The sequence below is a fragment of the Aspergillus karnatakaensis genome, assembly GCF_047715665.1.
Source record: "Aspergillus karnatakaensis strain CBS 102800 unplaced genomic scaffold BJY04scaffold_40, whole genome shotgun sequence".
Taxonomy (NCBI): Eukaryota; Fungi; Ascomycota; class Eurotiomycetes; order Eurotiales; family Aspergillaceae; genus Aspergillus; species Aspergillus karnatakaensis.
Window position 1 is genome coordinate 160,847 of NW_027395752.1, and position 13,124 is coordinate 173,970.

Genomic DNA, 13,124 nt, shown 5'->3' on the forward strand with positions numbered 1-13,124 from the left:
AAAGGACAAGCTTGAAAGTACTTTCAAAGTTGACGACAATGCTATCCCACCAAAGCCAAGAAGCACTAATAAAAGCCACTTCGGAGCCGAGCATCCACCACACAGCGCTATCAATCTAATCTGGATCTGATAATCAGGCCGAGGGGGTTGCGACTCCGAGTTCTCGCCGGCTTTGGCATCAAACAATGCATTTGAGACAATCCACTATTAATTTCATATCTATTATGAGTCTATTGCGCGTCCCTCAGAAGGAAACTTCTACAGTTTTGCAACTGCCGGGGCGGTAACTGCTCCCAGTAGCCACCACGCTACAAGCCCACCTGCATCACCAATCCCACCCACCTGCAGAAGTCCTAGGAACACGGTGGGGTGGAAAAAGAATTTTCGCTTCCAGCCTTCAGTTCCAGCCGTCAAGTTCCAGGTTCTTCTTCTGCATGATGCAGATGCACCCGTGGCTTTCGCAAGACAGGCCAATATTATCCAATGATATCCACCGCCTGTATATTGGGAGGGTTGATCGGCCGTCTAATCAGATGATCAGATAAAAGTTTTCGCTGCTAAGAGTCAGGGACCCGGTGGTTCGAATTTCAGCGTTACGTTTTTCTTAAGCGCTATTTTAGAAAGTGCGAAGATTGACATCGAACTGCAGTTTTCACATTGCACTGTGCACTGACTAGTATGGTTAAGTGCCCTTCTTCTTCTCTTCAACTCAGCATCTAGAAAGTTTAGCTTGTAGAGACTCGATTACAGTAGATTGATGGTGAAATCACTGCTCTAATTGAGGCGCACTCAGAAAATCCAAGTGGTACCTCAGCAAAAAAGCACTAAGCTCTGAACTTCCACCTGAAGCCTTAGGTGAGGAATTAAAGTGGATCATGGCCTAATCGACGGATGAAAATCTGAGCTGTATCTGTATAACGATACTGCGTGTGTAATACGACTCTGAAAACTCAGCTGTAACGTACGGTAATACATATCAGATAATCTCAATCAGATAAGATCCAGGTTTGGTTTTTCTTAAATAACCCCCACTACACAACCTAAGCGAGATATTCTTCAGCATTCCATTGCCCCTCCTTTCTCGAGGGGCAAATAAAACAAAGATTTCAAAAGCTGATGAGAACTTTTGTGTGTCAGGTTTATCGCTAGTAATAGAGGAAAGTTCCTCCGCAGCGTTTTCGAGCTTCCTCTCCCTCCAGATTGCCAAAGCACGTCGCAGTACGGAGTAGAGATCAATTCCGCGGTGCCACCCGGCTTGTCCTGTCTAGGCCCAGTACCAAGCCACTAAAATTCGTCACTGTCCTGAAGGATGAGAACTTCAACTTGGGCTTGAAGAGCCCGTCTTGCCTTGCGTCGCCTTGTCGTGGACCCGTGGTGCCCCGTGCCCCTCACCAAAAATACAGAAGCACAAAATACTCACCCCACTTATATCGGCGATATCGGCGCACGACCCGCTTGCAGTTGAAGTTGAAGTAAAGCGGAGCAAGGCCTGAGCCGAGGTTTGCCGCTTCATGCAGGTATCGTACGTTTTGTCTCTAGGGCTGCAACGGTATGGGTCGGTCGGAGGTGGAGGATGGTTCGGATCTGATAACTTTGTTTCTGGTCGAGTTACGTACCTAATGAGCCAAGCGGGTTCCGAGGCACTCGGAAGTTGGTAGTCTGACGTTTGAGGGTGGTTCGGAGCGCAGACCAGAAGTACGTAAGACAAAGTCAGACCCAGTGGGTTCTCGGAGAACTTCTGGAAGGATGTCAAGCACATGGACAGATGTAGTTGCTGCTGAGAGCCTGAGACGGTGAGAAAATTGAGGCCCAGTCATCCAATATTTCTTCACAGTTGTACATAGTAAATACCAGTTCTATCCCTGGCGTTCCAAATTGGGTTTCGAGAATATACAGGGCTTGTTAATTTATTGGTTATTGAGTCATATAGTACTCCAGGAAGCCTGTAGCTGACGATAATATAGCTATCTACTAAAAGACCTTGAATCTCTATACCAAGTTTGGAAGGATGGAGTAGTAGGTCCTTAAAAGAGATGATAGCAAATATTAGAACTAGCACTCAAGCATATACAGACATACACATGCATAAGCACAACTCATCTGTAAATGTCTCTACCGCAAGCGGCAAATCCTCACATTGCCCTCTTGACATCAAATACGCTCAGTGTGTCGGCACCGGCTGCGTAGGCTGTTATCTTCGCTCTTGTTACAGTCAAGGAGGAATTCAGTCTTTTGTTGTTGTATGAGATAGATGTGAATGATTGTTATATATTGCCTTGTATTTCAAGCTTGTAGTTTCTCATAGACAGGTGTTGCTGTTATCTTTCGCTATTCGTTGCTTCGGAATAGAACTATTCTGTCTGTATCGGGGAATCAAATAGAGCGTGAGCCACCAAGAGGCTATTGTACGGATGATGAGCAGTATATATCTCCCCATTTTCCCTCACATGACTCATCCCGCGCTCGAAGGGTAATCTTAGAGTCGTAGCATGTCATGTCAGAGACAGTACAGAGCCCTTCAGTGAGCACATGGCGCGCTCCCAGGGGTATCCTGACCCTCGGCTCGCATTCAATCCAGTGGAGTCTCTCCGATGCTGCTGAATACCACCGTGACCAGCATGAAGTGGCAAGGAGAATGAAGATCGGTATCTTCGAGGATTCTGGTCACTACCTAAATCACGCTGCCTCCAGTAACTTTCGATAACCGCACATGCGGGAGGTATACTCTATAGTTGTTGAAGTCGAGATTAGTAAACCTGTACAGAATCTGGTAGTAGGGTAGGAACAAACCCCGAAAGTCCTTTCCTTCTGGAATGTTTCCAAAGTACTCAAAACCCTAAGTCTGTCTTCTTCCGTAACCGCGCAGCAACCCACAAGGAAGGTTGGCCAGATTGGCAGCGCAGCGGTAATTGCATCATTCTCGCAAACTTCTTCGACAAGTGAAAGGATTTTTTGGATGATGTCTGCACGATTTTGTCGGCACTGCGGAGCAATTCCTGTATCGGCTGATGGAAAGCGGAGCGCGCAGATCTCGTCGAGGAAGAGTAGGGCTGCGAGGCGGTTTGCGTTGGCTGTAGCACTTATTGATTGTATTTTCGTAGACTCGGTGGTTGTAGTGTCATAAAATAATGATTTGCTCGCATGATTCGGCGGGTTTTGTTGAAGGTTCTGGAGCTCATGCTCTATTTCTTGCACTTTACGGGCGATACTCGGTAGGTCCGATATTCCCGTCAAGGGATGATATGATAGATTGCAGATCTTATTGATTAGAAGGAGAACTGCATTGCTGAAGCCCTGACATGGCTCGATTAGATGTAACGCGTCTTCATCGCACCAGTAGTCAGTCTGTCGGGTAGTGTTGTCGTTGCTACTGGGTGCGCCCATCAAGCGATCGGTATGCCTTGAGATGATAGACTCAGCGTTAGGTATTAACTCATGAAGGGTCATAGTAGCTCTCGCCATAATGAGGTGGTATATTAGGTACTGTCTGGATGTTCTGATCAGTCCTAGGGCATGTGGTTCCCAGAAAGAATATTCTGCACAAGCATCGAGTATTCCGGAAAGCCCAACGATGTGTTTCGTCCATGTCGATTTGCAATGATCTGAGATCTAAAGTCATATCTTGTCAGAAGGCGGACAGAAAGAGGTCCCAGGGATCCTACGTCACACCAGCAGAGAATGAAAGCCGCAAGAATCGCCTCAACATTCTGCACAATGCCACTATCACTGCCAACGTTGCGAAGCCCCTTGGAGAGGCTCTCCATAACTTGTAGTCGGTAAGATAGTGCCTTATGCGTATACCTAACATCCCGGTGTGCTAGCTTTGTAGCGCCGATTGCTAAAACAGCCCCCAGAGTATTCTTCGACGCCCAAGCCAGCGGCATGATAACGAATCGAAGCGGATTGTGACCCTCATTGTCAAGTATTGTAGTCGTCGAGCAGACTACCTGGTCATAGTACTGCAGTATATAGCCATCCAAGTCATCTCTATCTGTGATCAGTCGTTGGGATAGTGGTGGGCGAATTTTTTCAGAAGGGAGTTTGTCCCCCCTGGCCACGCAAGGCCAAATCCACGCTTGGTCTTCGTCCTTGTCTTGTGAAGAAGCATGATCCGGTTGAAAGCTATCTTTCCTCCGGCCATTGCTCGTGTCTTGTAGGTATAGCTCAATATCATCGTTAGACGTGTTGATAAAGAACGTCAGGGTCTCAGCGTGAATAAGTCGCTGGCTTTTCCAATAGTTGTGTTGAGCTTCGGCGGACCGTGAGGACTTTGGACGCTTGGAAGGAATCGAGGGAGAAGGTGTTGTTCGCTGACGACCATGGCAAATTCCTCGAGCAACGGAATCCTCGATCCACTGGAGTCGAATGCCGTACTGGCATTGTCGTGTCAGTCTTCTGCATCTGGTGCAGCGTGGCTTGAGCTCTACTCAGGCGCGGAGATGTGAGAGAGAGAAACAAAGTCGAAGTTTTATGCATACCATCACATTTGACACCCCCATCTCGACAAGGCCAGCATCCTGTCCGAGTTCGTGGTGGGGGATACGCCGGAGCTGCGAGGCTTCTCATCTCAGAAGCTGTTGAGGAAGAGAGGAAAGACCGGGATAGAGTGGGAAAAGAGCAAGGGCTCAATGGCCGGCCGAAGGCGCCTACTACCGGATGCCCAGAGATAAGAATGCGGGGAAGGGGCCATACTTGGGAGATATGGTTCTGTTGTTCAGCCTATCACGGTCTACGAAGTTGGAGTAGTATGGAATATGATAGTCTATTATAGCGAATAGTCGTAGTCCGATTATATAACACGGCTCAGATTCCTTCAGCTGTTTGGTTCCAGTTGTGGACACTTCCTCGAGGCTCGAAGCTGTGCCCATTAGAGTGCACCCCGTTCGAAGCCTGCTTTTCCCCATTGACTACGACATCGGTTGGTACTCCCCAGCCACCACCACCCGGTCTGTCTTGTGTCAGTATTCACATTCAACAAATGTAAAGGATACTCACGTGTTGATGATAAGCCGCTCGCCGGGAACAACGTTCAACTCCATTTTAGCGCCGATGTTGATAGTTCGTGTCGTGCCATTCTGCTCTTTCTTGATATATAAATTCTTTCCAGCAGCACCCGGCTTGCCTCCAGCCAGGCCGTGTGGCGGCACAACACGGCGCTCACTTAACATCGAAACCTGGAGGGGAACACGAAATTCAATATCTCGAATACACCCATCTCCGCCATTATACTGACCCTTGCCACCGGAACCCTTTCGCAATGTCCATTGACGGAGGATAATAGGGTATCGTAGCTCATAAACTTCAGGATCCGCACACCTAGTATTGGACATGTGGACATGTACTCCCGATGTGCCGTTCCAGGTTGGTCCTGCCCCGTGGCCACCTGCAATCGTTTCAATGTATCCGAAGCCAGGTATTTCTTTGCCAGTTTCATCTCTTCCTCCAATGCCAAACCCAAAGACATTAACACACCCTTGTGATGCGGCCATTGCACCAAACGCGCTGAGAATGACGTCGGTAATGCGTTGTGATGTGATGCAATTGCCAGCACAAACAGCAGCGTAGGGAGACGGGTTCAGGATTGTGCCTTCGGGGATCGTGACAGTGACCGGAGCGAGACACCCTTGGTTGAGTGGAATGTCCATGTCAATAAGACATCGAAGTGTGTAAATAATAGCAGAGTGGGTGATTGCTTTAGGTGTGTTCAGACAGTTTAACGTCTCCTCGGAGGTGCCAGTAAAGTCAAACTCTGCAGTGCCATCTTCTCCATTAATTTGGACTTGCAGCTTGATGATCGATCCATCATCAAGACAATCCTGGAAAGAAACCTGAGGAGTATCGAGCATCTTCGCCAAGTCCTTGAAGAATTTGCGCACAGCGATCTCTGCATTTTCGGAAATGGCGTCCATATACATATGCACGATAGGAAGTGAGAATTCTTTGATAAGAGCATCAATAAGATTTGCGCCCTTGCGATTAGCGGCAATGGCTGCTTGCATGTCTGAGACATTGTCACTCCAATTCCTGGTTCCACTGCAGCCCTTGTACTGCGCTGGCTCATGAGATAGGAACCTTGCTGTGGCTTCTTCGTCAAATCGTCCACCGCTGACAATCTTGTAGCTGATAGTCGCTGCACCTTCCTCATACAAATATTTGCTATTGGAGGGCATTGAGCCTGGAGCAATACCTCCGACGTCTGGGTGATGCCCCCGGGAAGCCACCCAGAAGATTATCTCTTTTCCCGCTTCATCCCAGACCGGTGTCATTATTGTGATATCAGGAAGATGCACTCCGCCTGCGATTGGATGATTGCTGCATAGAACGTCGCCAGGTTTCAAAGAGGTTCGATAATGTTCGTTCTGATATCTCACTGCGTACTCCATAGAGCCAAGATGGACTGGGACGTGAGGAGCGTTGGCGACAAGTCGACCCTCTGGTGAAAAGAGTGCGCAGGAAAAGTCAAGTCGCTCTTTGATGTTGGTAGACATGGCTGTTTTCTGAAAGACTCTGCCCATCTGCTCAGCGATGGAAATAAATCTGTGTCCGAAAATAGAAAGGCTGATCGGGTCGATTGTTGTTCTGCTCAGGGTGCGGGATTGTGTTGAAGGTAGATCCAGAATTACATGACGGCTGAGGACAATCGCCCAAACACGCGGTTCAACAATGATTGTCTGGGTGTTATCAATAATTACTGCCGGCCCCTCAATGGTGCAACCGGGCTTCAGCTGCTCAAGTCGATAGACTGGTGATTCTACCCATCCGATTTGAGAGAAGTAGACCCGAGAGACACTGTCTTCAGAACCGGCTTCAACATTGTCTTTCTTGACATTGTTAAGCTCCTGGAAAGGCGATTCGTTCGTACTCTCTGCAGACTGGCCAATTCCTCGCACGCGAATATCCTCGAGCACGACTTTTTTGTCAGGGAAAGTAAAGGAATACTCGCGGTAGTGCTGTCGAGTGAACTCAGCCAGATAGTCACCATCTTTGGGTTCGAGTATCATCAAAGTATTGTCGGTGCCCTGATAGCGAAGGTTCAAATATACCTCCTGCTTGACGCGGTCTCTGGAGAAGCCGTCAATCGCTAGCTCCTTGTAGACCTTCTCTCTGAGCTCCTCAACTATTGGCTGCACATTGGCTGCGGATGTGAAGAATCCCGAAGCAGGCCTTTGAGCTTCGTGGACAGTATCCGCGAGAGCCATACCATATGCTGATAAGATGGAAGAATAACGATGTATGATGACCCTGCGAATTGAGAGCGAAGCTGCTATCGCGCAGGCATGCTGGCCACCCGCTCCACCGAAAGACGCCAAATGATGAGCAGAAGTGACAAACCCTCGTGCCTCTGTCAAGGCGCGAATTGGCTTTGCCATGGTCTCGTTGGCGACATCAATGAAACCCATGGCAACCTCCTCTGCGGTTCTCTTTTGGCCTGTATCTCGGCTGATCTGCGCAGCAAGCTCTGTGAACTTTTCCTTGACAACCTCCAAGTCCAACGGCTCATCTTCATTCTTACCGAATATCTTTGGGAAGTACTGGGGCAATAGCCTTCCTGTAAAAGCATTGGCATCACTGATGGTAAGAGGCCCACCCTTCCGGTAACAAGCCGGTCCTGGCTGTGCGCCAGCTGAGTCTGGGCCTACAGCAAAAAGACCATGAGTCCAATGAAGGATGCTGCCACCCCCAGCGGCGACTGTATTAATGTCTAACTGCGGTGCCATAATGGTTATACCAGCAGTGAAATTTTCGAAAGTATGTTCGAATGAGCCGTCGTACCGTGAAACATCGGTGCTGGTTCCTCCCATGTCAAAGCCAATAACGGGTACCTTTTCCTCTTCGCTGTAGCTCGTTCTTGCATACCCAACCACACCACCCGCAGGACCGGAGAGAACCGCTCGAAGTCCACTGAAACTGTTCACAGTTAGTAGCAATCAACCCAAGGCATCAGCGGTACGTACTTCCTGACATCAACTAGACCTCCATCGCTTTGCATGAACTCGCACCGTGTATTTGAGGATCGAAGTCCGTCTGTGAAGCCGGATTGAAAGCCTTTGATGTACTGCTGCACCACAGGGGTCAGGTACGCGTCAGCGGTAGCAGACATTCCTCGAGAAATCATTTTGATCATTGGCAATGTGAGGCATGATAGTGTAATGTGGGAAAAGCCGACTTCGCCTGCAATTTTCTGAATCTCGAGCTCATGATCTGGCAGTCTTAGTACCGGGATCGCAGACACATCTGCAGCCAACACATACCTTGAAAGGTATACGAGTGCGTCAAGCACACGCAAATATTCCGAAAGCCATCCTCATACAACTTCTGCAGATCCGCTCGCACTTGCTCCTTATTAAGTCTTTTGAGAATACGAATAATCTGTCCGTTCAAACCACGGACCAAGTCTGGATTAGTTTCAACCGCCGCTTCGATACCAGCAAGATCCTCGTTATAAGTCGGGCTTTGCTGATACGCCTCGACAGTCACTCTCTCACCCACCTCCACGACCCTTTCATACAGAACATCAGGCTTTTTGATATGCAAGTCGAAGAGCTTTGGTCGAGATTGGAGTCCGATCTTCAGAGCCTCTTCAAAACCCTCTGTGATAAGTAATGCCGTTCGCTCGCCTTTCCGTTCGAGTAGCGCGTTTGTAGCGACCGTTGTGCCCATACGAATAGAAAAGTCACCGAACTCAGAAGTATCAATGGGCTCTCCGCGAGGGTATTTCTTTCCGGTCGCTTCCTCTAGGATTCGACGAATGCCTTCGATTGGGGCGTCCGGGTAGTTTGAGGGGTCCTGCGATAAGATTTTGACGAGGATGTTTTGGTCACGTCCTTCAACGACTCCGAGGCAGTCTGTGAAAGTGCCTCCCCTGTCTAGTTTTGTTAGGATAAAACAATAAGTGGATAGGCGGCAACTGACCGATAGCGATCTTGATGTTGAGTTTGGATTGAGGCCCCGCCATGATGTTGTTATGTGCAGGGGTTCAGCAATATAGATTTCATGCCTAAGTAGCATTTTCCAAGAGAGAACGACCTTGTATATATGCTCAAGAATGATGGTGCCCATATCGAATTGGAGCATGACGCCAAACTATGGTGGATGTGGTTGGAGCTGGTTGGAGTAATCGCGGAGCTTGGAGAAGATCCCCCTCACCAGCTCGAGGAGAAGGTCGGAGCGAGCCGTTTGCCAGTTCTCTCGCCTGCACCTTCACCTCGACAGATTCAACTGCACATCCCGAGATTGGAGTAAGAGAAAATGCTCCAGGCTCGTTCGATTGCGCGTTTTCCCCGATCGCCCACGAGATGGTTTGATTCTTCGTCCTTTCTTTTCCTCGTCCATTTGGCGCCATTATAACTTCAGGTACCTGCAAATTTGTCCGACGACCTCCTGATCTTCCAAACTCTCAAAATGTCGTTGCACAACAATAAGACCCAATCAATCCTTATCCTGGGAGCTGGCTGCTTCGGCCTATCGACAGCCTACCATCTTGCCTGTCAGGGATACACCAGAATCACCGTTCTCGAGAAGGACAGCAATGTACCGAGTCGCTTTTCTGCAGCCAACGACCTCAACAAGGTCATTCGCGCAGAGTACGCTGACCCTTTCTACACCGATCTGGCTCTGGTAAGCCCTGCCCTGGTATCACTTGAGCATCGCTGACAATATGATCAAAAGGAAGCGATTCGAAAATGGCAGACCGATCCTCTATACTCTCCACACTATCACCAGACCGGCTTCCTCAACGTCACCTCTAAAGCCGCTACCGATGGGACAAAACAAGTAATTGAGAAATACTATGCGTCAATTCAAAATCATTCTGGATTCGACGGTCAGGTTCAACGAGTCCGGGGAGCGAGCGGAATCAAGAAACTAGTACCCGCGTTTGGAGGCCCGGTTGACGGTTGGTCGGGTTACTATAACAAACTTGCGGGCTACAGCCACTCGGCAAATACGCTGAAATTCGTATACGAGGCTTGTTTAAAGAAGGGCATAAACTTTCATCTTGGCGAGTCTGAAGGAGAGGTCGAATCTCTTCTATACACATCTGCACGCGCCGGTACAGTCTGCATTGGAGCCAAGACACGAGGAGGAAACCTACATCTAGCCGACAAGACCATTCTAGCCTTGGGCGCAGACGTCCCCAACTTGATTCCTGATATCGGAAAGCAGGTAGTCGGCCGCTGTTGGGGTGTCGCGCACATACAACTTACAGCCGACGAAGCCAAAGAGCTAGAAGGCATTCCTGTGACCAATGTACGGGATCTCGCTTTCTTCTTCGAGCCAGACCGGGAAACCAAGAAGCTGAAGTTCTGTCACATGGGTGGTGCATTCACCAATTACGCCTGGTCGAAGGACGGACTTTCCTTGCCATATTCTTCGATCGAGGAATCACAGTTCATCCCTGCTAATGATGAGAGGTGTATCCGTCAACTTCTCAGGGAGCTCTGGCCACACTTGGCAGACAGACCGCTTATCGACAAACATCTCTGTTGGGTTGCGGACACCGACGATTCTGACTACATAATTGACTTTGTACCGGGAACTGGAACATCGCTCGTGGTTCTCTCTGGCGACTCAGGGCATGGATTCAAGATGATGCCAATTTTCGGGAAGTTTGTTCAGACATTGTTGGAAGAGGGTAAACAGGCTCAAAGCAAGTGGCAATGGAAGACGTCGAAGCCACAAGCAGCGTCCGCTTGGCGTAGCGGAGAAAGCCAGGAGCTCGCGGGTCTCGTCCGTTCGAAGCTCTAATACCAGCATCCGTATTCAGTTGAAATAGATTATCCTCCTCTTATCAGTCAATAGGCATGCCAGCCCCGGCTATTTCCTGATTTCAAGAGCTACATGTAGAGTTCTCCGAAACGCCGTGGCCTCCAGATTCGCACTATCTTTCTTTGCCTCTTCTCGGAGGGATCGCATTTTCCTCCAATTCGGCTTCTCAAATTGACTCTACGGCAATGACAGTGCTTATCACGAGGCTCACCCCGCATACGCGCCGAAAGCAGGTGGAGGCGATGAGTGGGAGTCAGCCTATTCTTGTAGAGTTGGAGATGCCCAGCACCCAACACGAGTTATCGCCCAACATTCAGCTAGATAAACTTTTAGTCTTCGGCACTAATACGCGCACTAAGTATCCTACTCCAACTCCTCTGTCGTTGAGCTAAGTGCTTATCAGCGGGTCGCCTGGAGCTGCCGTCAAGGTAGAATGAGGAGTAAGATATCATCTGGAGACATGCGATGATGCCTATACTTCAACGTCCATTGTTTGACAAGGCTACATATTTGCCCTCGAGTCGCACACACTCCAGGCAATGTATAGATCTTCTTTCTCCATGAGCCACTATTACTTTTCTTACCTTTAACTGCCAATATGGTTGAGAAAGACGTCAAAATGGAGACGGCCGACGAGCTCAAGGACACCGAGAGTCAGCATCAAGGCGAGACAGTTGCTCTGGGTCGGAAAGCCGATGTTGCAGCAAGCTTCCTCGCCAACCTTGACCAGTCCATCAAAGACACTCCTATAGATACCAAAGAGGCGCGACGCCTTCTCTGGAAGATTGATCTGATCCTCATACCTATTCTGGGCTTCTCTGTTATCCTTGCGGCAGTTGACAAAATCATCATTTCCAATGCGGCAATCTATGGCATGAGAGAAGATACCAACCTTAAGAACAATGAGTATTCCTGGGTTGGGTCAATCTTCTACTTTGGCTTCTTGGTCGCGGAGTGGCCTGGAAACGTCTTGATTCAGAAACTGCCCATCAGGACGCTGTATGCAGCGACAGTGTTTGGATGGGCTGTCATGACTTTCCTCACTGGCGCGACTCAGAACTTTGGTGGTCTAGCTGCCGTAAGATTTATCAGTGAGTTTCAGCGTACCCTCCGTTATCTGAACAAGAACTGATACAATCCAGTGGGAATATTCGAGTCAGTCGTTTTCCCTGTCTGCACTCTGGTTACAGCAATGTGGTGGACAGTCTCAGAACAACCGATCAGAGTCGCAATTTGGTTCAACACCCTATCTTCCATTATTTCAGGTCTGCTTTCCTATGGGATTGGTCACAGCAACAGTGCAATTGCTCCGTGGCGTCTGTTATTTATTGTTCTTGGAGTGATCACTACACTCTGGTCCGTGACGGTTTACATCTGCCTCCCGAGCTCTCCCGTGGAAGCATGGTGGCTTAACGATCGTGAGAAATATATCTGTCTCGAGCGAGTGCGCAAAAGCAACACCGGTATGGAAGATAAAAGCATGAAGTGGTATCAGGTTAAGGAGTGTCTGCTTGATCCCAAGGCATGGTTGATCTCTATCGCAGCGTGTGCTCTCAACATTCCTAACGGTACTCTCCCTATTCCACCTTCCCCATCTTCCTAACTAACTCTCTCAAAAGGTGGTCTTGTAACCTTTGCCTCGATAATTGTCAACGGCCTCGGCTTCACCCCCCTCGAGACAACCCTCCTCGGCGTCCCCACAGGCGTCGTCTCGACAATCTGGTCCATCCTTTTCAACATCGCCGCAAGCCGCCTCCCAGGGTACCGCTGCATTCTTATATTCATTGCAATCCTCTTCCCCATGGTTTCCGCAATCTGTCTCTGGCGTCTGCCCCAAGACAACAAGGTTGCGCTACTAGGGCCCTACTACGCCTTCTATTCCTACTGGGCACCATACACAATGACCACATCGCTTCCTATGGCCAATACCTCAGGGCACACAAAGAAAGTCACACTTACAACGATGTTCTTCCTGGGATATTGTGTGGGGAATATTCTTGGGCCGCAGGTCTTCCGGGACGATGATGCGCCGACATATCACAAGGGGTACATTGGTCTTCTCGCGAGTCTAATTGTCGCCGCGATCTGTATTGGATTCTATGGATTGTTGTGTAAGTGGGATAATATGCGAAGGGATAAACTACAGGGAGGTGTATTATTGCAGCTCACTGAAGAAGAGAGATGGAATGAGGCGTTTTCGGACAAGACGGACAAGGAGAAGTTGAATTTTCGGTATACTTACTGAGTATCCGTTGTCTTCTTCCTGCTAGTATACCTATGATAGAAACAGCCCTAGTACCTACATATTGCGGCGCAGTCACCACGTGCTTCTTGGCTCTTGTCATCAGAGCTCTCTC

The 13,124-nt window shown here is 48.9% G+C and overlaps 3 protein-coding genes across 3 annotated transcripts; 2 read left to right on the forward strand and 1 right to left on the reverse strand.

Moving 5' to 3' along the window:
* Positions 1 to 4,803: 4,803 nt before the first annotated feature.
* Positions 4,804 to 8,993, reverse strand: BJY04DRAFT_229468 (Hydantoinase B/oxoprolinase-domain-containing protein; the record flags this gene model as incomplete). Its single annotated transcript, XM_073719073.1, has 8 exons — positions 8,914 to 8,993; positions 8,253 to 8,867; positions 7,956 to 8,202; positions 5,473 to 7,908; positions 5,234 to 5,436; positions 5,114 to 5,200; positions 4,996 to 5,080; positions 4,804 to 4,948 (listed from the first exon to the last, which is right to left on the reverse strand). Exons 1-8 carry the CDS (start codon positions 8,954 to 8,956, stop codon positions 4,804 to 4,806), a joined length of 3,861 nt encoding a protein of 1,286 aa, XP_073568932.1. The 5' UTR covers positions 8,957 to 8,993.
* A 202-nt stretch (positions 8,994 to 9,195) lies between these two features.
* BJY04DRAFT_229470 (NAD(P)/FAD-dependent oxidoreductase) lies at positions 9,196 to 10,746 on the forward strand (the record flags this gene model as incomplete). The annotated part of the gene is made up of 2 exons (XM_073719074.1): positions 9,196 to 9,618; positions 9,670 to 10,746. The coding sequence occupies exons 1-2, from the start codon at positions 9,403 to 9,405 to the stop codon at positions 10,744 to 10,746; spliced, it is 1,293 nt and encodes a 430-aa protein (XP_073568933.1). The 5' UTR covers positions 9,196 to 9,402.
* A 640-nt stretch (positions 10,747 to 11,386) lies between these two features.
* Positions 11,387 to 13,012, forward strand: BJY04DRAFT_229472 (major facilitator superfamily domain-containing protein; the record flags this gene model as incomplete). Its single annotated transcript, XM_073719075.1, has 3 exons — positions 11,387 to 11,858; positions 11,910 to 12,335; positions 12,387 to 13,012. 3 exons carry the CDS (start codon positions 11,387 to 11,389, stop codon positions 13,010 to 13,012), a joined length of 1,524 nt encoding a protein of 507 aa, XP_073568934.1.
* Positions 13,013 to 13,124: the final 112 nt, after the last annotated feature.